The sequence below is a fragment of the Limulus polyphemus genome, unplaced genomic scaffold (assembly GCF_000517525.1).
Source record: "Limulus polyphemus unplaced genomic scaffold, Limulus_polyphemus-2.1.2 Scaffold241, whole genome shotgun sequence".
Lineage (NCBI taxonomy): Eukaryota > Metazoa > Arthropoda > Merostomata > Xiphosura > Limulidae > Limulus > Limulus polyphemus.
The window spans coordinates 542,042-567,670 of record NW_013665851.1 but is presented as its reverse complement, the minus strand read 5'-3'; the positions used below and the strand labels follow the sequence as shown (position 1 = coordinate 567,670).

Sequence of the window (25,629 nt, the reverse complement as noted above, 5' to 3'; positions counted from 1 at the left end):
TATTTTGCCCCTTTTCTTTCATCCAGAGGTTTTTGGTAATGTTCCTGATTTCCTAGAATCACGGGCTGAAGCTGCTCACCAATCTTTTCTCTTATCTCTATTTTCCTGTTTGTCCCAGCCTCGGCATTTCATCTCTGTCCCTTCCCCTGGCCCTTCTCCAGCTCCCCATTCTGTTCCTCTATCTAGGCCATCCACCTCTTTCCATCCCACTTCTATCCAATGTCTCACTCACTGGCATAATCCAGTGAAGTAATAACATACTCTTTCATTTTCCTTCTTCACGTGGTTGTTCAACCATGGCTTGTCTGTCTCTACTATCAAGGTTATCAAGTGGTGTTATATACCACATTCTGCCTTTCCTGATACTGTAGAATATTTCCTTAATCCTTCCTTTCTACCCTCTTCTATTCATTCCTTATCCACAGACCCTCCCCCTGTCCTTATTCCCTTACCTGACTGGAACCTGAATGCAGTTCTCCATGCTCTTACCGGGGACGTGTTCAAACCTCTTGCAACTTGTTTGATGTATCATCTCTCTCTAAGGACATTTTTTTTCTCTTTCTGTATGGTATATGCCTCTTTGGGGGTGGATCTTATCATCAGATTCGACACCTCACAAATTCTCTAGCAGCTCGTTTTCAATGTCCTTTAGATGAAATTATCCAGGCATGTATGTGGACTACTACACACACCTATATCACCCACTATCTACATCACCTAGCTGTCTCTCTCTCTGGGGGGATTTAAATTTCCTCCTTTTTCCATTCTCCAATCCATTTTTCACCTTTAAACAGGTGAGCTTAGTAAATTTTTTCTCCCCTCAAATTTTCTATAGGATCCAGCTAGGTGGCTAGTGTTGCCTTGCAGGGTATACTTACTCAAAATCTGCATTGAGCCAGGACAAGGGAAAGCACTCATAACCATCCACCCTGGTTCTATAAGTGCCCATTGTGAGATGAGGTGTTCCACAAGACCACTTGAGGTTTCCTCATAATATCTTTATATCTACATATTGCATTTCATGTCCTATCATTGGTGTATGGGAGACTATTGCAACTTACTAGTTCCCAGCCACTGAGGTGGTGGACCATGAAGAATCTTCACTGATTGAAATCTAACCATTGGGGCTAGAACAAGGATTCCCTCAACAGTGATAAGTGGGGCTGGGATGACACCAAAGTGTACTGTGAGTCACCCAACACATTTAACTGTGATGCCTCACAATCTTCAAAGGGATGGGTGATACAACTCATTATACCTATCCTTTCTATACCTTTATATTGCAAGTCCTCCTTCTGTAGCCAGAGTCTGTTCAGTAGAACTGAGGTGAACACTCTATTGTCAGTCCATTCTACATTATACTGAATAAAAACCCACTCCATCAGTTGACATGGAGCGGTAGAGTTGAGGTGAACACACCTTACATACCAGTGTTGCGTCACTCACATAACCTACTCTCACAGCAGGCACAAGGTCCATAGTGACTGATATTTGGATAATGTTTTTATAAGTATCTATAAAGAAATGATTCCATACAGTTCCTTCTTCCCACAGCTGTCAAGGAGCCATTTAGATTGATGGTAGAGAAGTGAATGCAGATATGTATCTCAAGAGTCCTTCTCCCACAGCTGGTTTTTGACCCATCGAGTCTGATGGTCGAGGAGGTTAACACAAAAAGTATGATCTGAATGAATCCCAACCACACTACATGTATTGGCTGTCCAACAACTTGTGTGCTTATACAGCCATGTACCTATTCTGCTCATCCTTCCAACAGTTATGGTTTCTTTCCCTTTTCCATTCTCCTATATAGGTGAAGAGAAAACACTAAATGATATGAAATGCAGTCTCACAGGGGTGTGCCTCTGTAAAGCCCCTGCCATTGAGTGTCACACCTTATGGACTTCCTTTGGATACTTTCTGAATCGAGCTTATTTTGATATTCTTTCCACCAGTCCCACTATCCATCTCAATGTGGGATTATAGCTATTCTGTGTGATAAGGTGAGTATTTGTTTTGAAATTTAATATTTTCCTTATCTGAAAATGTATTTATGATAGATACTCACCTCTGGACATATTCCCACTCATCATCCTAACTTTCCATGTACATTTCTTCATTGCTTTGTCAAAGAATGAGGATTCACGAGTGAAAAAAATAGATGGAGTCATTGCACATGAACGTGTGTTTCACTTCTGTTGGTGGAGGGTTCTGCTTCTGCTGCATAATGATGTCATCATGCAGTAACACAAATTCATGTGAGATTAGGTAGGAGTTTTCACAAGGCTGGTGGCTTGTAAATCTCTTTGGCATAACACGTGAACTCCTGAAGAAGAAAGCTATTCTATGTGAGAGGTGAGTATCTATTGGAACTATATTTTCAGGTAAGGAAAATTTTAACTTTAAATAAAATGTTTCTGTGCAGTGGATTAAATAATAATGTAGATAATTTTGTTCAGCAAATTTCCATAAAAATAGACATTTGTATATTTCCACATTTCCTGCCAGATGCAGTAATATCATAAGTGATTCATTTGCTTGACAGAATGTAATTGAAAATTTTTTTTATTAAGTTTGAAGAATAATTTTACAGAGAAAGAGCTTATCAATCTACAACAACAGATTTTAGCATTGGTTCCAGCAAAAAACATTATAATTCTGCCTTAATATATATTGCAGAAAATTCATGGTAGATATTTCTCAGTTTAAATGACATAATTCTGTTTGTATTAAAGATGTAACTGAGTTTGCATGTTTAGTTATGCAGTTACTCGTTAAATCTTTCATTTTCATCTGTGTTCATTTCATACAAAATTTAAATGAGCTTATCATCAGTTTAAGTGTAATGTGTAAGTGTAATTGAGTAATATACATGTAGGGAAAATTTTCTCATTTTAAGTATTTGCTAAGTTTTTACGAATTTGTGTATCAGAGAACTGTCACTATTATGCATGATTATGTAATACTTCTTTTAGGTCTTTAGAGGTTCTGTGTACATCATTTTATGCCAGTTGTTTTTAAAATGCTTTTCTTTTTTGGTCTATTTTTTATTAACAATGAACTTTTGAAGCAGTTTTGCATCAATTATTTGTCTCAGATTACACAGTACTGTGTCCACAGTTTAAGCTATGAGATTGGAATTGCTGTTTTGAAGTAACTGTCAAATTATTTTTGAAAATTTAAATTGATACATTCATATATAATATTTTCTGATTTCTTATCATATATGTAATAACTTTTACAAGAAGAGCTTATAAAATCCTACAATAATTATAATTTACAATAAATAGTCTTAGTTACAAATAGCAGACAAACTACGAAAACTTCTATGACCCCTCTGCCCTAGGTCATCAGTTGGGTACCCTCCCTGCTAGTGGTATTTCAGCTACTGTCAACAACTAATTATTACTCTGAAATAGTAAAATTCTGATAAAAAAAAACTTGCCTCTGGTCATAAAATAGCTTGACAACTACTGTCCTATATATATCAAATTTTTGCTCACCACTAGCCTTATGCCTGACAATAAAAAAATTAAATAGAAGAAGTTAATTCCATTTTAAGGTTCAAAAATAGCAAATTGGGTATAAACTTTTATGCTTGCTTAATAAGTATATATATGACATATAAATTTATATATTTCAACCTTCACTTATAAAACTGTTAATGCAATGGAAATTTTAACATGATTTTCTTATAGCCAGTATAATAAAACATGTTGATATTTTTAAGTTTTTTGTGTATTAAACAAAAATTTTGTTATGAACAATGTTCAGAATTCTGGTAGTAATGTGGTATGTGAAGACTTTCAAAAGCTTGTGGAACCTTTACGTACAGAAGTGTTTCATGTTGAAAAGATTTTGAAAAGGTGAGAATTATCTTCAGTATATCAATTGAATTTTGACTTTGATACAAATATAATTATAGGTTGTGTTTCATAAGTAGCAGTTTTTTGTTTTTGTTTCTCTGTAGCCAAGGGTGCAGATCCACATACCGGTCCTAAATATAATAGTAATACATAAGCAAAGATATAAGATTCAACAAATTTTAAATAATTACATGCATGTTATTGAAACTTGGTGTTAAAGTTTTACCTTAATAAAAAAAGTTATAATTCTGCATTATAGTTATGTATATATATATATATTTCCAAATAAGCACCAAAAAGAGTTTGCTAGAAACAATTACAGTGCAAAATCCAGAAATTTGGAATAGCTCCTGTTCCCCTAAAAGAATTGGGGAAGTGGGTATTCTCTAAGCATCCCAGGTAAGAAACTGTATATGACCTGACCTCTTTCTCTCTTGCTTATCAGTGCCAAAAAGTTGAAGACCATTAAATATAGTCAACTATAATAGATGTAATATATTTGGGTCATTTAGCCTTTGTTTTATGAAAGTACCAAAAATCGTAGCTAGAGTCAAAATCAAAAGTTAATGATGGAAAGAATACAAAGATCATTTAAGATATTAGCAGTGAGTGATAAAAATATACTGTACCAGCTGAATCAAATTTTGCTTTCATAAAATAACAATGAACTGGGATACCTGAAAATATGTGCATGAAGTATTTTGTGTCACCTTTAAAGAGAAGAATTGCTTGAAATATTACAATGTGTTAGTTTTGTATGTATTTGTGTGTGTGTGTATATAAGGCTGTGAATTTATTTAAACACTGATCCAGATAGACAGCATATTGGCATAAATTATGAATAAAAGGATACTTATATTTTAATTTTTAGTGGTACAAAATATGTGTAGAAACTCACTGAAATAATTATCCTCATAATTACCCGGTATCTACTAATTATCTTACGTTTAACAAGTACTCTAAAGTGTCTGAGTGATGTGAGAGGTACAAAGTCAATGTAATAGGTGCAAAAGGTATATTAATGATAATAACAAGTCACAGGTGGCAGGTTTCTTTAACCATGATGTCATTTGCTGATTGAACAGTTGACACTGCATGCATTAATTATTGCATTTTTCATTAAAATCAGTATGGCACAGAATCAAGTCATAAGCTTTTCCCCTAAATTGTGAAATCAATACTGAATGTTATTGTAGCAGTTATTGTTAAGGTAACTAAAAACAAAAAAAGACAAAAAAAAGCATATGACTATCATCAAGACAATATTTTAGCCACCATACTGCATACTGATTTGTTGTTTAGCTCACTATGAGGAAAAGTTTAAAAATATGAAATAAATCTAAATTACCCTGTTTTTTTCTTTCAGGAATGACTGCAATTTGTAACAAACAATTACCCTATTTATTCTTTAAGCCAAAGCTAACAGATATATCAATATTGCAGGGTAATATACCTTTTAGGATGACTTAAGTTAATAAAAGAGCATATCTAATAAACAAAAAAGGTTAAATCATAAGAAAAAGAACAAAAAGGAAAATTCAAAACTAAAAACAAGCTGATCAAACTTTTGACTACATCAGTATAATCCTCACTCATATTCAAATCTTGCATACAAGGGTAACATGAGGACTGCAATATTTTTATTTGTGAGGATCTGTTGTATACACATGCCAACATTTTATAATATCAACCATATGATATTGTATATATATAAATGTAGTTACTAGAAAACTAAAACTGAACATTTTTATTGCATTTCTGTTTCATAATTTCTATGTTTTGTTAGATCAAATACAGCTGTTTTCTTTACCCATTCAAAAATAAATATCAAACTGTTTAATTTTCGAAAACAAACAAAGATATTTCTATTAAACTTAAGTGTTTAAGACAAAGAACCACCAAAGTACTCCTCATAAATTAGAGTTAATGTTTTTAAAGTTTGCAGTGTTTGCTTAGTATTTCATCCAAAATATTGTTTTATATTTTGACTTTTAATAATTTCACTTTTGTTGATTAATCCTGTCATCAAATCAAATACAATACCAGTAAGGTCGAAAACAACCCAAGCCTTAAAAATGAATCATTTTCTCTCATACATTTACACAGTCACTCATGTCTTTCATATTTGTGTGGTTTTCAAAGTTAGTTAATGTATATCTAGGAAGTGTAAAGAAGGCACATTTCACCTTTTATAAATTCTGAAATGTATAGAATTTTCTTTTATTGTATAAACATAACATTTACTACTTTTCTCATTTAATAAAGCCTGGTGTGGCACTCAACTCACCTAACACTCTCAGCCTTTCAGCTGTGGGTACTTTATAATGTGATGATCAGTTCCACTATTCATTAATAGAGTAGCCCAAGAGTTAGTGGTGGGTGGTTCTGACTAGCTGCCTTTCATGTAGTCTATCAGTTCAAAAATTAGGGATGGCTATCACAGATAGCTCTCTAGTAGCTTTACACAAGTTTCAAAAAGCAGACAATTATAAAGCCTGAAAAAATGCTAGGTTATACTCGATAAAATAATCATTTTTTAGTTGTATCTGGCACCCACTGTTTATGTAATCTTTATCTACACATCCAGTTGTAAACTTTTTTTTTTTACAATCAAAACAATGGTTTGATACAATCTTATGCTTTCAGTTTAGTAAGTTAAACCGATGAGAAGATAAATGATTATGAAGGATATAGATCATCATAGCAGGTATTAGTTTTGAGTTACTGTTGAACCATACCACACCAAATGAAATTATGTGATTGGTCAAGAAATCTTTGCCCAGTTAAAAGCATTTGGTGACACCTCTTTAAAAACTCATTTCTGTGATATAAATGGGATAAAAGCCATTACTATTGTTAGAAGTCTTCAATTTTATCTTTCTCCTCAACCACATTAGACCAACTGAAATCCTGTTATTCATCAATGAGTTTACTAGAACTGTAATAATAATTTTTGAAATGCTGCTATAGGCCTTTTTTGAGTGATGCATTCTTTCTAAATCATTTTTGGAGGTGAAAAAAGTGAATGCCATTGCCATCTCTAGACATCAAAGATTAGGCCTGTGATGTCACTTTAAATATGCCTTATTGAAGAGTTTTATTAGGTTAAATGCCATGACTTTATGCCATTAAAAGCTATTAAAACATTTTTAGTCTAAAAACATTACAGTATTTCTATTCAAACATGATATAAGTTCTGTTATCTCTCTTATTTATGACTCTTATTTTTACATTAATGAAAGATGCAGCAATCTCTTCTCTCTTAAATTTCAAATTTTGTATTTAAATTCACAAATATTTTCATGCTATGGCTGAAAGTTAGGTTTCTCAATCTAACAAGACATATTCAGTTCTGTAAATATTTGTATACATCAAGAAATAAATACTTATTAATTTAATAAAGTGTTAAATAAAATCACTTTACTCTTAACAAGTAAAGAAAATAACATAAAAATCTAAAATTCAAGTTATGGCTTGGTCTAATTTTTTATTTTGAAAATCCAACATTAAAGCTTGTTTTATAGCTTATCCTTCATGGCTTATTTCATTTTCATTAAGCAGACATTCTCAAACTTACCAATGCAGGGAAACCTATTGCTGTTCATAATTTTAAAGACTTTTCTATCTAGCAACAAATTTGCCTTCCTCAGTTAAAGATTAAGTTTTTATGCTGTGTTGTAAGTTATTATTTTCGTGTTTTTTTATGCTTTTTTATTATTGGAACTGATATTCAGGCAAAGTGCATGATGAATTCATGGACAGTCTGTATCTCTTTCCTCTTCAGAACATCACAGATAGTGTAGTCATATAAAGCATTGAACAAACAAAGATGAAATGTTACAACGTTTCACAAGGTTAACATGTCATCATCAAGTATAACAACTAATCTTACTTTTTATAATTTGTCTTCCCATGTTTATAAGAATAAGCCTAAAACTTGTTTATTTCGACACTTGGCCTGCTTCCTGGATAGCTTATTAAGTGGGACTTAGCAGAATTTCTATAGTATTCTGGTCATTTGAAAAAATGGAGAACATGAAAATTCTGGATTTTCCATTTCTAGTAGTAGGACTTTCCAGATGACATTACATTCTAGGAAGTTGGGAAGCTATGATTGAGCTTAAGATTGAACATAATTCATAAAAGCTCTTTGTTCAGACCCACCTTATCCAGGTGGAGTGCAGTTGTCTAAATATTGTTAATGTTAATACAGAGAGCTGACCATATTGTAAGGAAAATAGATATCATAGGCCATGTTATGTTATTGTTAAATACAATTAAAGTATTTTTTTTCAACGAGTGAAACTTGTTACTTTTGAGCAAGTTTCACACATATATATGTTCCTACACTTTTGCCATTATGAAGCTTATTATCTAATCTGTTGGTTCCAGTACTATCTAAAAATACCGTACATTTACAAACCACCATGATTTATACTAAGTGATGCTGTTATATAGATGTTTTTATTTACTCATTCTTTGGGTTTTGAATTGTACCTTTAAGTAAAACTATCAGTTATAAGCTCCTACAAAAAATCAGACATCTTCAGACTGGATATTACGTTAAATATTTCATCACGATACTCTATTTTAAAAAAGGCAGATTTCTGTGTAATAGCAATTAATGACTTTTCATTACAATCTAAGTGTGTCTAACAAGTGAAGAATGTGTTTGTCTTCACTGAGATTGTAATTGAAATGTGAATATACATATGATTTATAATAACTATATATATCTACACAAATACACACCCGTATGATTCCTTGAGGTTTAACTGTAATCAAGCAGATGGTTCAGTTTGAATTCAGATACTCTTTAGTGAGGTTATGGCTATCAGACTAACTATCTTTATACGATCATGAAATACTAATACACAAATAATGGTTCTGTGAGATAGTGTATCAACGATGAAGTGTCAATATATTTCGTGAAATACGTTGACATAACATGTCTTGTAAATCATTATTTCACGATATGTATATCCAATGAAATCATTCTTTTCTTTTGCCAGAACTTCGTTCTTACTTACTAGCATTACGAACTCATACTTTAAAATCAGTTTGATATTGCGAAAAGTGCTTTCTATCTGATGCATTTAAAATTATAATCTAAAATTTGTAACAGGTATGAAATTCATGAAAAGAGTCTTTGAAATAAGTCAAAGAATTCAAAGCACATAAATTATTATTTTGAGACTCTTGCAACAAGTAAAACAGGAAATTGTGATCTTCATTTTAGTATTGATGCTGTAGGAACTCCAAACTTCAGATGTTTGACGAAAATGTAATATGTTGGAGTCTTTCCACGAATGATTAAATTTGATTATTTCCTTCAATATGGCAAACTTGAGTACATGGCTTAACGTCTATGCTAAGTATGTTAATTATAGAACATCGTATTATAAATGTATATGTTAATTGGAAATCTGCATAACACAAGCAAAACGTCAGTTAGTAAACAAACACCGTCCGTAATGTGAAAATTAAATATGAAACCATATTTTAGATTGATAATCAAAGTAGATGGCGACTCGGAGCAAAAGCCTTTAAATTTAATGTGTTGCAGTAAAAATTCCCTACAGGGAAAAGCTGGAAGCCAGATTTATCACGCGTATTGAACTATTTTATGGTGGAAAGTGTGTTGAACCTCTGATGAATGAATGTATAAGGAATTAATATAGAGATTGTTAAAAAAAAACATAGTTTTGATGGTCTTCTACCGTAAGTTTTATAATTTTATTTTTTGTATAATAGCCCAGTTGTTTTTATTTAAAACTAACAATATAAATAAAGAGGGTTGCTCATCAAATTAATTAGCTAAAACAGATAACTTTCAGAGATTTTTTTTCTTTTCTTTTATAAAGATTGAAACTGACAGTTTGTCTTACACTGATACTGTAGTTTCCTTTTGTAAGTTACACGTACATATGTAATTCCAGATCCTATGATAAGATAAACACGTTTGTTTGGATCGCTATTCGTGTTACATGTTTTTGTTTACTTATTATCCGTGTTCATGTACAAACCTAATATTATACAGTTTATTATACAGAAAATATGTAGGCGTGTATAATAAAAAATAAGGCTACTTTCAGTATTCTCATGTATACTGTAAACACTGTTTTATTTCTGAGAATTTTCAGATACAACATGCTACTTGTCATGAAAATTATGATGTACACTTGTGCCAAAAGTGTTTTTGCAACTTAGAAAGATTTAAAATTTTAAGTTACATTTTCGTATAATCAGGTGTTTTGTTTTCTGTTGTATCTGTATTTGACAAATGTATTTTCAGGATATGATGAAAAGTTATATGTTCTCACGTATTACTACGTCACCGAACATGCTCGCCCTTTTAACCGTAAGGACATTTTAAAGTGTAGTCAATCTCACTATTTGTTGGTAAAAGAGTAGCCCAAGAGTTGGCGGTGGGTGGTGTTGACTAGCTGCTTTCCCTCCAGTCTATTACTACTGAATTAGGAACGGCTAGGGCAGACAGCCTTTGAGAAGTTTTGCGTGAAAATCTAACCAAACCTCACGTATTAAGTGTAATTGAAAACGATAAATATTCACAATATGCGTGCTTACGATCAGTAAGGACCATTCTTATTGGCTTCTGAACAAACGATTTGCCCATGTTAAATGTGGATGACATTTCGGCGGGCGAAATGTCGTTCACATTTCTTTCTTTTTTTTCCTAGCAAACTTTGTTCGTAAGTACAAACAGTGGATGAACATCTTTATTTATTTATACTGTTTAGCCATCTTACCATTTCGAATATTGTTTTATTGTTTTTACTCTGGCAATTCAGTAATGATAAAATCTTGGAAAATTAGAAGCTTATTTCTGGCTGAAAATGTCGCATAACTACGTAATTGTTTATTTATAGAGTATACAACGGTAACGACATTATGTAAGGAAGCGTTAGTCACTAGATGGTGGTACTAGTACTCTAGTACCTACAATATTTATTGATTTTCTTCCCCATCAGTGGATCGCGAATCTTGTTCAAACTCTGGGTGAACTTCAACGTAATATCGTCTATAAGAATGTCTATTTGAAATTAACAATAAGAGCGGTTAAACCACCTAAGTTATGATTTGGGTTCAACTTTTAGTTACGGGATTATTTCTTATTTTCTTCAAGTTTTTGAAAGAACGCTTACCAGAAAACTACATAGCAACGTTATTTATTAATTCTGTAACGATTCCTAACTTGTCTTTCCATCATCTTTGTCCGTTGTACACTATAGAGATTCATCTTGCGCTTCTCTTGTGGTTGTGATGGCAGTTTATTGATTCATTTTCTGATCTTTGATATTTCTGTAAGTAAGATTTTCGCATTATAGCGAAAAGCTTCTTGAGAAAGGTTATTTTTTTAAGAGCCTGATAATTGCTTTAAAAGAATATCTTTAAAATTACGTTCTTCGGCTTAATATTTGCTAAAATTAAAACTTAAATTACATAGCAGTGATATTGTAAAGGAACTGTATTTACTGTATATAATTCAGTACAGAAAAATAAACATTGAATAATTCACAGGTTCCCCAAAGTAAGTTATCTATTAATTCAGTAATAACTTAATTGTAAATAATTTATTTGTTTGTTTTTTTATAATCTACATTTAACTAAATTGAAAATTGGTTTGCTCAAAAGCTCACTTGAATAAAAATAAGTTTGAAATACACACACAGCCACATAAAATGATAAATTGTTACTAAATCAATTAAGGTAGTTAGTTCAGAAGCTAGAAAACTAATTCCATGAATAATGCAATAAAAATTACAAGAATTTATAAATGATCAATAGATACAAAAAATAATGTCATCTTCAAAAGTAAACAGCAGTTGGGTGTAAATTATTAATATTTATATAAAAATAAACTTTTGTTTATCTTCTCAGAACTTGCACTGTATTTTCTTTTTCTTGAGACATTTGAATTAATGTAATGTTAGAAAATTCATACAATCTTCAACAGTGGTGTATTGTAACAATAGTGCTTGGTTGTAGCGATATAACAAATGGTTAATTGTTTCAGAAAATTATTACACAAACGAAATGAGTGGAGAAACTCTAGAGTGAGGCTTAATGACGATGGGCAGCTGTGTATCGCAGTGCTCTAGATCAACAGTTAAACAACAGACTGTCAGGTAGTGAATCCTTCAGGTGTTAGCATGCTCCACTTGATTCTTCACTGTAAGGAAACAATGTTGTTGCACTTCATGCTTACAGATTCACATTTTTCTTACACAGTATATGATATGTACCTGTTCTTTTGCATGATGGATATAAATTGTTTAAGATATTATCACCATATTCTGACTTATAGGTTTGCAGCCATCACATGAAAGAGATTGCTGCTTTTTTTTGTTCTTTCAAGCACAAGTTTTTGTATGTATATATATACTCAGCATGGTCACAAGTAAATAGACACCACCTTTTCAGAAAAAATGAAATTTTTCAGTCATATTCACATGAATTGATATATTTATAATTTAATTAATATCTAGTAGATCTTCCTTTCGCTTCGTGAGTTCGTTTGATCCTTTGGGGCATCATGAGAATCATCTCGTCAATTTTAGATTGTGGGATTTTTGCCCACTCTTGCTTCAAAACTTGGAGTAGATCGCTCTTCAAAATTGGTTTTTTGGTTGTTTCTTGACTTGCCGGTCGATTATGGCCCAGAGGTTTTCGATGGGGTTCATGTCAGGAGATTGGCTCGGCCAGGGCAACTTCTTGATATCATTTTCTTCCTGCCACTTTTGGGGGTTTCTAGCAGTGTGACACGGTGCTCCATCTTCCTGGAACAACGTTGTGTTCTTGTACACGAAACCCGAGGAATAAAGTGGCAAGAGTCCTTCCTCCAACATTTCGACGTATTTCGCAAAATTTATGTTGCCAACGCACTCCACTAAGCTCAATCTCCCACCAACCCAAACAACTCCTAAAATCATCACGCTGAAACCACCAGGCTTCACAGTTGGCTGCAATCTGTTGAGCCAAAACTCTTGGTGAGGCATTCTCCAGACCCATATCCTTCCACTGTCCGAAAGATGAGCGAATCTTGATTCGTCCGAGAACAAACGTCCAGAGGCTTGGTCAGCATATCACTTGCCCACTTCTTTCGTCTGACTATGTTGGCAGGTCTTAATAAGGGCTTTCGTCTTGCTGCTCTGCAACGATAACCCAATCTGTGGAGAATCCGTTGAGCAGATTTCGGGCTCATCCCACCAACTTTGGCCACTTCTGCAGTCGTTAATCTGGGGTCCATTTCGATGCTCCTCTTGACAGCCCTTTTTGTCCTCTCCGATGGACCAGGACGACCCGGACGCTGCTCAGTTGTTTCCTTGCCGTGTTTCCAGAACTGCACAATGATTCCGTTGACTGTCGAAAGCGGGATTCCCAAATTCTGCGAAATTTGCCGCTGACTTATTCCACCATCTGCTTGACCAACTATCCTTCCTCTAACAAAATCTGACAATTCGAGAAAATCTTGAGTTCTAGGCATGTTGAAGCACAAGATAATTAGTGTGCGGACCATTTTCATTTATATAGTGCTCTGTGAACACAAATTAGTTAGCATAAATCAGTTAAATGACGAAACATTAGGCGTCTATTTACTTGTGACCACTCAGTATATATATATATATGTGTATGTATATTTGTTTTAATATTTATAAATAATGTAACATTTTCTATTATCTAAGTTTCCAAGTGTTAAAGATCGCATTAAGGACGCCAGTTAATATATAGCAACTTATGAAACGTATCTCTTTCATAACAAGTTTAATGCAAACTTTTATATTTAGCCATAAATGTGCCTATATAAGCATGATTATGACTGTTAACTGTACCTATTATTTAAGTTTTGGTTTAATTTAGTTACATTCCAAAACTTCAAGTTTGACCTCTGCACAGTGTAACGTGTATTCAACTTGTCAATATTATCTACATCTTTTAAATCTCGCTACTTTGTATAAACTCTTAAGCTTGTTAAAACGGACTAAAAGCTGGTTACAGTAACTTTTTAACTTCCAACAACACCTCTTGAGATACACAAAGTAGCTATAATTGACTTACTATACAAATCTCTGTATAATTTACGACACTTCTGTATGTACTTCTACGTTTCTGTGTAGTTTTTGTTGTTGTTGTTGCTTTACCTCAAAGCTCCACAATGAACTACCCGTGGTCTGTTTGCCGTTTTCTTATTCAAATTCTCAAGCTCAAATCGTTCACTACCTTACTAATTAATTTGGGTTTTGTCTAATGTCTGAAGAGAAACATCTGTCATTTTTTCTTGTTCCTGTTAGAAAATATTAAATATACAAGAAGTAATTAATGAAACAATTAAAACAAAATTAGTTTACAGGTTAAAAATCCAAATCTTAAGGTCATTGTATAAGTATATCATAAAAAGCAGACACTAACACCAATTGTATAAACTACAAAGAAATGATTAAAACCACTGCAAGGGAAAATCGAGGTTGGTGGTCAAGTTTCAGCTATATCAGAAAACGTTGCTTACTACAAAGTTTTTCTTATGGTAGTTTCATAATTTGTCTCACTATAGCTGCATTCTTCTGGTATAAACGTTTTTCAGACGATTCATTATCAGTCAAATTAATCTCAGTATAAATAAGTAAAACAACAATAAATAATGATTTGAATTTCTAAACACCTCTTATCTATTCATGCCAATTATAAGAATATCCAATGATAATCCTAGTTTCTTACAAATATATATATATATTTGTATAATATATATATGCTTTGGGTTTATTCTGTTCGTTTATTCTAAATGGAGATGTGTATGGCATTATAGTTAGCATGTCTATCTGTTGATAAGAAGGTCTAGGGTTCGAGAAGCGATATGTTGCTGAAGACGTTTCACAATCAGCTGTGGGATCGTTATAACCATTCTGGTCAATTAGGCTATTCGATTAAGAGTAATCGTATAGACGGATGTTACTGCTCACTGGTTGACGTTCCTCTACTCAGTAGCTATAAGTTAGGGAAGATTATGGTTGAACCTTTGGATTTCAGATCTGGCAGATTAGTCAAGTTATGTAATAAGGATTCGTTCAGATTGAAAATCACATATACCAAATATGACAAGCTATAGAAACAAACAAACAAAAAAGCTTTCTATTTTAACTTTTATTTCTATACTATGTTTGTTGCAATTATTTATTGCAGTTGTAACTTTATTTTTTTCATTTTGAAATGAATATTGATCCAATTTTGAAATAATGATGGTCTGTTTCACTAATTATTTCCAGTCTAACTCCTGTTGAAATATACTGATCAACAGATTTTCTTTTACGCATAATGTCTATATATATCATTTGCTTTTGTGATGACTCAAAGCTGTTCTTTAATTATAGGTTCAATACATTTGCGAGTCGAACGCCCTAATATGAGATAAGAGTTATGTCGTTAAAACTTACAATGAAAATATAGCACGGCATTTCCTGATTACAATGAAAATATAGCACGGCATTTCCTGAAACAGATATTCAATACTCTTAATTTCAGATTTTATCTTTCTTTAATTATTTTTCAGGAAATGCCGTGCTATATTTTCATTGTAATCAGGAAATGCCGTGCTATATTTTCATTGTAATCAGGAAATGCTGTGCTATATTTTCATTGTAATCTTATATTATTTGATTATAAAACAAACATTCAATAGTAAAGCTCGTGTAAGCTCGTGTCACATTAAATAGAAAGAACGCTATATATTAATATTTTTACAAAGAAAATATCTAATTATAATTTAACTTGTTTAAAAGTTTAGCATGTGAATATATATATCGATCATTGACCAATTGCATGTTTTTTTTTATCTACATATGGATTAATAAATTTATATTTATGTGTCAACAAAGAACTCTCCAATTTTCGTGTTTTTTTTACAACTGTGTGTGCCTGACATGGCTTAATGGTAAGGGAACTCGGCTTTCAAATACTCGACACTTGATTTTAGTTTACTTAATAGCACACAACTTAATACCTGTTGACTCTGTAGGCACATTTTGATGCACACGCGGCAAATCTGCGTGTAACTTTGTTTCAGGTATCTTCAGGATCACAAATGTTAGGCATTAATGGTAACCCTTACAAGTTGTTGTTACATATAAACGTGTAACTGAAAGTAAAGAGGAAGCTTCCTACTTGCTGTTCCATTACATTAATTTATATAAACTTTAGCTGGATTACATATTTCTAACTAAAGACTGAGAAAAACTTTCTAAAACCCATTAACACACCACCACCACCAACAGGTGTTTAGGTTTTCATTTTTGATTTTCTACTCGTAAGTACAAATCAACAGCGATTTCAGGATGTTGCTCTAATGTATTAGAGCAAAGAGACTTTCTTTATTTTTTCTTAATCTAAACAGTTAAACCACAAAAATTATACGCGCTAGATATCCACCATGTTGCTATGGCAACAAATGGGGTTGATACGGGAAGGCTTTCAAAGTGAAACCCAAAGTGATGTTTAGTGAAAAGAGTAATGCGCAAATGAAAAGTGCCACAAAAAACTCGCGGAATTCACAGAGAATCAAAATGTGTTTTTAAAGGAACGAGGAAGGCCTTTTTTTTTGGCGCTATTATTTGAGTGGGGGAAACCTTTGTGTATGATCAGTTTTACCAAAGTGTTCCTATTACTGCTCACAGTAAACATTTAAAAAAATATATTATAAATAATTTTCAAAACAGAATTTATTCAGTCAATAGAAACGTACACATGTTTCAAAAGACGAACATGTGATGGTAGAAGAGCTAGATGGTCTAAGAGTAACGATATAGAAAACGTTTTTTACTCTCAACTGTCCATTAACTGTAACGTTTTCCATCTTTGATTTTTCACTCACCTATATATAAAAACTATTTCTGAAGCAAACACAAACATGCACCCGTGATCATACTAATGTTTATAGTCATGTTGTAAATGGTCCAACTATTGTTTCAAAGACTATAATTTTTCAAACGTCATTCACGACACGTTTTTTACATTAAATAGATTACATTTTTATGTGTGTTTCTTGATTGAATTTCGCGCAAAGCTACTCGAAGGCTATCTGCGCTAGCTGTCCCTAATTTTCAAGTGACAGACTATAAGGAAGGCAGCTAGTCAACACTACGTTTTTACCAACATTATAGCGCCCCCACGGCTGAAAGGGCGAGCATGTTTGATAGGAGAATTTTAGCTCGCGACCCGCAGATTGCGAGTCTAGTGCTTTAACATACTGTTCTGCGCAGATAATTTATCGATTATTGGCGAAAAGTTTTTCGTAAAATTGAATACTTTATCATTTATTTGAGATATTTCAGGTACACTGATTTCTTTATTAAATATTTAATAACTTGACTTACTCAACAATATATTTATTTTATTCCGTATTTTTATCCTACTATTTTGCACATCCATGAATTTTTTTTCCCCACTCTAATGAAACTCCTCATATATTCAACTTGGAGGCCTACATTATACATCTTTACGGGGAAATATTACATTCTTAGAATAGTCTAACGTTTTACAGGTATGATGCTAAAACTTGTTCAACCAGCTTAATAACCTTAACGCACATATTTTATGATTATGTTTGTCTTTTTATCGCGCACCATTCAGACGTTTACGTTGAAGACCAGCTCAATATAAGTGACACTTGAATGTATTGAGCGCCATATGCGCAAAGTTTGTTTGTTTGTTATGGACTTCGCGCAAAAATACGCAAGGGATATCTGCGCTAGCCGTCCCTAATTTAGCAGTGTAAGACTAGGGGATGGCAGCTAGTAATCACCACCCACCGCCAATGAATAGTGGGATTGACCGTCACATTATAATTCCTAACCGCTGAAAGGGCGAGCATGTTTGGTGTGACGGGAATTCGAACCCGCAAGCCGAGCGCCCTAGCCACCTGGCCATGCCGGGCAGTTATAGGGTCGAAAAGTGTTTTGTTATTTTGTTAATACAGAGTTCTACATAATCTTCTTACAGTGAGCAAACTGTGTATAAAACCGTACGAATAATTTCTGTAGTTATAACATATGTTAAGTAATAGACATTTTGCTGGAAATGAGAGAATTTACACAGAATACTTCGATTTCAAGAAATAACACACGATTTAGCGACAATTATGTATACGTCTCACGATTTACTGACTTTCCCAGACTAGAACTCATCAAAGACTCAACGTAAAGGTATGTTTCTTCTCTATATCTTGGGCTAATGTATCGTATAATTACCCTTGCACCTAATAATAGCGTGTTTACGAACCAACATTTTCTATACGTCACAATCGATGTTTCAGTAATCAGTGGTTCTTTCCCGAATTTAATGATGAATATTCTAAATTATTGATCACAAACAACGATAATGATCATAATTAACTCTTCGGAGTGAATTTAAATCGTAATTTATCACCACTATGCTGCAGCATATAGCTATAGTTAAACGAGATTACCGAGTTAATATGTTAATGGGTTTAGACGTTGATGGTGTTTTCGTATTATTGTTAAAATGGAGTATCGCTCTAACGGGATAATTCAGCGAGATGTTTGAAAGTTGTAGAACCTTTTACCTTATTCGTAGACGATATGTTTTGTAGATAACAGGATAAGTAGCCACTTAGTTTTTATTCGGCTTTGGTTCTAGTAAACATTGATTATCATATGACTGATCGTAAATCCCTTGCTATAAATATATTTTTCGGTTAGAAACGTATAATTTAATTTACTGATATTTGGTGATCGTAAGACATTTGGTTTGTGTTAAAGCAGTTTTTGTGAGGAGGAAGAGATCATCAATCACATTAGCTGACAGCTGGTTGAGAGAGTGTAAAAACATGGTTGAGAGAGTGTAAAAACATATATTTAAGCTGTGTTCCTATTCTTTTTACAGCATTATGTAAGAAAATGTTTGGTATATACAAAACACGAGCTATTAGAATCTGTGCGTTGTTACTATACAGAGATTCAACTACTCACTGAAAGTTGGATTTTAAATCAAGAGGTATAAGTTGGATAATTAAATCAAGAGGTATAAGTTGGATAGTTAAATCAAGAGGTATAAGTTGAATAGTTAAATCAAAAGGTATAATTGGAGTGTTAAATCAAGAGGTATAAGTTGGATAATTAAATCAAGAGATATAAGTTGGATAATTAAATCAAGAGATATAAGTTGGAGTGTTAAATCAAGAGGTATAAGTTAGAGTGTTAAATCAAGTGGTATAAGTTGGAGTGTTAAATCAAGAGGTATAAGTTGGAGTGTTAAATCAAGAGGTATAAGTTGGATAATTAAATCAAGAGGTATAAGTTGGAGTGTTAAATCAAGAGGTATAAGTTAGAGTGTTAAATCAAGTGGTATAAGTTGGAGTGTTAAATCAAGTGGTATAAGTTGGAGTGTTAAATCAAGTGGTATAAGTTGAAGTGTTAAATCAAGAGGTATAAGTTGGAGTGTTAAATCAAGAGGTATAAGTTGGAGTGTTAAATCTGGTGAACATGCCATCGAAAGATTAATACTATTTTTCGAAACGTAATGAATGTGTCTCGAATTACATTTTAACTGCTACAGAATTTTATATTCTTATTTTATATACTTATAAATTAAATACAGTTAGTAACGTTTCTTTTCATTTTCACTGTGTTTTGCCAAACATACTGGATGAAATGGCGGATTAAGTGTATCCTTTGCATCTACCATAAGCATGTTCTTCTATTAAGTTTTGAATGACATCCATAATCACTAGTTAGAAAATAGAAACACACAAATGTTGCCATTATTTAGCTGACTTTGCTTTGGGAGAAAGAAAAGCTACATTTGGCAGTTATCAACTTTTAACTTTCATTTATTTATGTGATGACCAGTTACTTTCCTTCCAGATTTTCTTACGGAAAGAACCGCAAAAGTGATTTCTAGATGTGCTAAAAGTATTTCGAAGAAGACATTTTGATTACAGTTTTTTTATTATTTTACAAACTGGTGAACATATTACGTGTTTTCATGTTGTCAACGTAAACGAACCTAAATTATTTTGAGAGCAGTCAAGACCATGTAAAGATTGTATGGAAACATCAATGGTTTAATGAATTATTAATGCTATTGCTACTGAAACTTAAGGCGATAAAATTCTAGCGTAAAAGCGTTAAAAAATATAGATTGACTTCAAACAAATGGATTTTTGGATCTAATACACGAACCTAAATTATTTTGAGAGCAGTCAAGACCATTTAAAGATTGTATGGAAACATCAATGGTTTAATGAATTATTAATGATATTGCTACTGAAACTTAAGGCGATAAAATTCTAGCGTGAAAGCGTTAAAAAATATAGATTGACTTCAAACAAATGGATGTTTGAATCTAATATGAGAAAAACGAATAAGATTTACTCTTGTTAACATGTTTACAAATATGTTAATTACTAAAAACTGACGCTCATGATGGGAAAACCAATTGAATTTGTTTCTCCAGTTTTATAGTATATAAAGATTAGTGTATCTTGATATCAGAAATAGGTGAAACATGTCTATTTTCATTATGAATTATATACGAAATTTTAAAACTTATCCGTTGAATATTACATATTTCAATGGAATGTCCTAAACGCAAAAAGCAAGAAAGTTACCTACATTTATATACAAAACCTGCAAACTATAAAACTCTTTTATCGTCATACGTCTTATAGTTGAACATCCACGTAGAATTAAGTTAGAAGTATTCAAAATGGATTTGTACTGTCAAAAATAAGAGAAAATATAAGATTAAACATGATTGTTGATTAAAAAAATTAGACAAATTAAATATTGGCGTCAATAAATATTAGTACAAAAATCCAAATATATAAAATCGCAGTATTTCAGTGGCATATTTAGCATAAGATGAGTACTTCAGTGGTATATTTACGAGAATTTCGCGTACAGCTTCTCCAGATCTATGTGCTGTAGCTGTTTCTAATTTCGGAGTGATAGACTAGGATGTGAGAAAGTACCTAGTCAACATCACCCATCGCCAACTCCTGGATTACTCTTCATCAATAGTTGGATTTACCGTAACATTATAATGCTTCAATGGCTGAAATAGTGAGCACATTCGGTGACGTGTTTCGATCGCGTGACCCGAAAATTGCGAATCGAACTCTCTAACCAGCAGGCCATGTCAAGCCCGATAGTGGGAAGTGATTAGTGATAAAATAAAGTAAGAGACTGCAATACTATTCAGTAAACAACAAAAAATATATATATATTATAAGTTGGCAAGTAATTAGAAGTATGTTATAAGTCAAACCACTAAGGAGTTAATATATATATATATATATATATATAATATATATAATTACGGATACAACGTTTCGGGCAATGGCCTTCTAGAGGTATAACTAACTGAACAGTAAATCCGTAAACGGAATCATTCTAAATCAAAGGTCGCGTGACGTAACAATGTAACAATTATACGTGTATAACAATGCTTACAAACAATAGATACAATAGAAAGTGATAAATAAATAAATATATACATACAATCGCGAGCACACACATATCTATACATACGTATACATATATATATACAGATACGCCCAAATATATACACACAAATGATTATACAAATACATATATTAACATATACAAACACATGCGCGCGCACGCACATACATATATATGAATATCTGTGCATTATATTATAAAAATAATAAATACATAATTTACCGTATAAAACTTTTTAAAGAAAGAATAAAACTAAACCGGGAAATATTACATAAATCTAAAACGTTCATTTAGCCCCTCGGGGTGGAAAGTTCCCAAGTCAAAAAATATTTTGTTTTCTTGTACTTCGTGGTTATGTTTGTTTGTTTGTAGGGGCCTTCCTCTTATATATCTATTCTTTTTAAACTGAAAAATGAAAAAAGGGGAAACAAAATGTCAGTAATCATTAATCATTATATGGATTTCGTTACCTTCAATAATGATTTGGGTACGACATAATTAATGAAGCTACTTAGTGATGTAAAGTATTAAGTGAAACTTACTAATCATAGTCGCTTTTGTTCTGATGCGCATCTTAGTTTAAAAACAAGAAATATAGTGTTGTTGTTTTTTTCAAAACAAAGCTGTATCTTAGTTCTTAGTTGTTATGAAAACGCTATTTTTTAATGGATCTGATTAATATGATTGCAGTAATGATGATAAGAGATAACATAAAATGTAATTAAGAAGCTATAACAAAGCGCGATAGGTATACAAAAACGAACACAAATTGTGCCGCTTAATGGATCTGATTAATATAATAATGATGATAAAAGATAATAATATAAATGGTAGTTAAAGAACAATAACAATAAGTAGATGGGCAAAAAATTAACGAAAAATAAGATGATTTTCTGTCAAAAGCAAAAAACGTCGTCTCACAAAAAAAAAAAAAAAATCATGATATCTTAAAATTTGCTTTCAAATTATAAGCAAACAAGTTTCATTTGTTCTACGTGATGGATTTATATTTTATGGATAAACATCCAAACCCACACATATTTATGTATTTACTTCTATATATAACTAAATTAAAACATAAGATAGGCAAGAGACCCCCAGTGGCACAGCGGTATGTCTGCGGACTTATTCTGCTAGAAACCGGGTTTCGATACCGTGGTGGACTAAGCACAGATAGCCCTTTGTGTATCTTTGTGCTTAATAACAAACAACAACAAGATGGGCAAGAAAATATATTCGCAGCAGCTCTAGTAACAAAATAAATTATAAAATGTTATGTTAAAAACAAAATAAAGATATCGTATTATTTGTATTTTTCTTCCTTTTCTTTGAAGTTGAAACATATTTTCCTGAAAGGAATTTGTATTTTCAAACTGAATCACTCCGCTTGTGACACACAGGCTAAGGGGCCAGGTAAAATATTTCAAAGATCCAAGGTTGGATTGTTTTCGAGGGCTATCTGCACTAGCTATCTCTAATTTAGTAGTGATAGACTAGAGAGAAGGCAGCTAGTCAACATCACCCACTACCAATGCATGGGCTACTCTTTTACCAACGAGTAGTTGGATTTGCCCGTCACGTTATAACGCCCCCACGTCTGAAAGGGTCGGCATATTCGGCGATGGGGATTCGAAATGACGACCTACAAATTACGAGTCGAACGCCCTAACCACAAAGACGATGCCAGGCTGGATGGTAGTCTGTTTGTTTGTTTGTTTGAAGTTAAGCACAAAGCTACACAATGAGCTATCTGTGCTCTGCCCACCACGGGTATCGGGTATCGAAACCCGGTTTCTAGCGTTGTACGTCCAGAGACATATCACTGTGCCACTGAGGGGCAGGATGGTAGTCAATTAGAGGCTTTTCTTAATCATATAACGGGGATGATTGGTGGAATTAGAACGCATTCACAATTAATTAAATGTATGGAGCTTGTTCAGCTACATATCACGGCTTGAACCCACTATACAAGATTACCTAAGTTGTGAACGTGTTCAGCTACATATCACGGCTTGAACCCACTATACAAGATTACCTAAGTTGTGAACGTGTTCAGCTACATATCACGGCTTGAACCCACTATACAAGATTACCTAAGTTGTGAACGTGTTCAGCTACATATCACGGCTTGAACCCACTATACAAGATTACCTAAGTTATGATTAATAAGTTTCCTTCCTTTTTTAGAATTATTACTTTTCAATTTTCAATGCTTATTATCAATTTACTTTACTAAGAAAAAAAAATATTACAGATTATTGCTTTGTGTTTTGGTTATTCCTATATTATTTTGAGCGAACGTATTTACTTCCCTGTGAAAGCAAAATGGAAAACTTACAAAACCGCATTACACCTTGTTTTGAGACTTTTTTTTTTGTTCAATATACGTGCACGTCCATTTAATGTGTTTGGATAGCGCTGTTTCTTTATGTGCAGGATAAGGCGAATTAATAATATATTTCTGAAAACTTTGATTAGTTTCTACAGTAGCCAGCTCTCCTAAAAATATTTATCAAATTACATGTGTTTCAGTGCCTGTATACAGGAAACTAATATATTCTGTTGATTTTTTAATGTTATGATCTCTGCTTTGATAGCATCTTTCAATAACAAACAAATTAATTATAATTAAACAAATTATCTCACTTGTGCGTAACATCGCACAACACCGTATCGTAGTTCATAAAATCAGATGAAATGATGCATTGATAAAATACGAGTGATTTTAATGTTTGATGTTATTGCCTGGAAATCTGTGGTTGAGTCTAAAGTAACGAAATGTGCAAGTTAGCTTAATTTTAAGGAATGCATCGCTTCAAAAATGTCCCCTCATGGGACAGCGGTAAGTTTAAGGTACGATTCCCCATGGTGGGCACATCAAACAGCCCAATATGGCTTTGCTCTGAAAAGTGTGAATGTTTTCTTATAGCAAAGATGTATCGGGCTATCTGCTGTGTCCACCGAGGAGAATCGAACCTCTGATTCTATCGTTATAATGATCTGAAAAGCACATAATCCCTACAGAAATTTAAAAAATTTTAGTACCAAAATAAGGGTGATTCATTTATCAGTTTAAATTAATATGTGTCACGATTATTCTCGAAACTTGTGTCCCTTTTACAAAAATGCCTCCTCTCCCAGTAGCACAGCGGCATGTCTGAGGACTTACACCGATAGAATCCGGGTTTCGATACCCGTCATGGGAAGAGCACAGATAGCCCACTGTGTAACTTTGTGCTTAATTACAAACAAACATTTTCATAAAACAAAGACTTTTTAGTTATTTTTTAAAATCACTGACGATTCAGGATCACAATAACTTATACTTACAAATTATACTTGTTAAGACTTTTTATTTTATTTTTCAGACAGTTTAACATGTCAGTTCCAGACTATTTTAACATATATATATAAATATTCTGTGTAAATTACTGAGAATTGATTTCATCAACTTAAGATTTTTTTAAGCAGTCTAAAACAGTGGGTTGTTATCATGCATTCTTTCCAGAGTCACAGTGTTTTAATATACTGTATATTATAAAATCCATTAAGTCCACGAGACACTCACAAACTCCTCGTTTCGTAGATCATTCTTAATTATCCATAAGCCCCCCAGTGGCACAGTGGTATGTCTGTGGACTTACAACGCTAGAAACCGGGTTTCAATACCCATGGTGGGCAGAGCACAGATAGCCCATTGTGTAGCTTTGTGCTTAATTAAAAACAAACAATTATTCATAATACATTTTTGTGGGTGTTGTCGGTCAAAGTGTTTAAGGATATTTAACACGAAAATAAAAAACAAAACAGAATGTAATGACCAATATTTGTCTATTTTTTAACTATAATAGGGTTACATATATATAACGTACGTTAATACCTGTAGTATAAAAAGTCATTTAATTTCTATTTTAGGAAATTTAGAAATATTAATCCTTTTTTTTTCACTAATCTCAGAGTTTTATATTTTTCCCCTCTTCATTATGAATACTTGATGAGAAGCCCAAGAAATTTGCCCCCACGCTTTGCACTTTCAGGTGTGGTGGTGTTATAAAAGTGACAGTTAATCTCGCTATTTGATTAAGAGTCACCGCCTCCAGCAGCGGGTGTTACCATCTGGTTGGTTACCTTTTCTCTGGTCCATCCCCAATTGGCAGAGCGGTATGTCTGCGGACTTACAACGCTAGAATCCGGGTTTCGATACCCGTGGTGGACAGAGGACAGATAGCCCATCGTGTAGCTTTATGCTTAATTATAAAAAAAAACAA

At 32.9% G+C, this 25,629-nt stretch overlaps 1 protein-coding gene across 1 annotated transcript in view; it reads left to right on the top strand.

Annotated features, from left to right (window-relative positions):
- Nucleotides 1–25,629, top strand: part of LOC106478689 — a 110,424-nt gene that overhangs the window by 4,275 nt on the left and 80,520 nt on the right. The window contains exon 3 of the mRNA XM_022382343.1: nt 3,775–3,866. Coding sequence (XP_022238051.1) covers nt 3,775–3,866 — 92 coding nt within the window. The remainder of the gene's footprint in view (nt 1–3,774; nt 3,867–25,629) is intronic.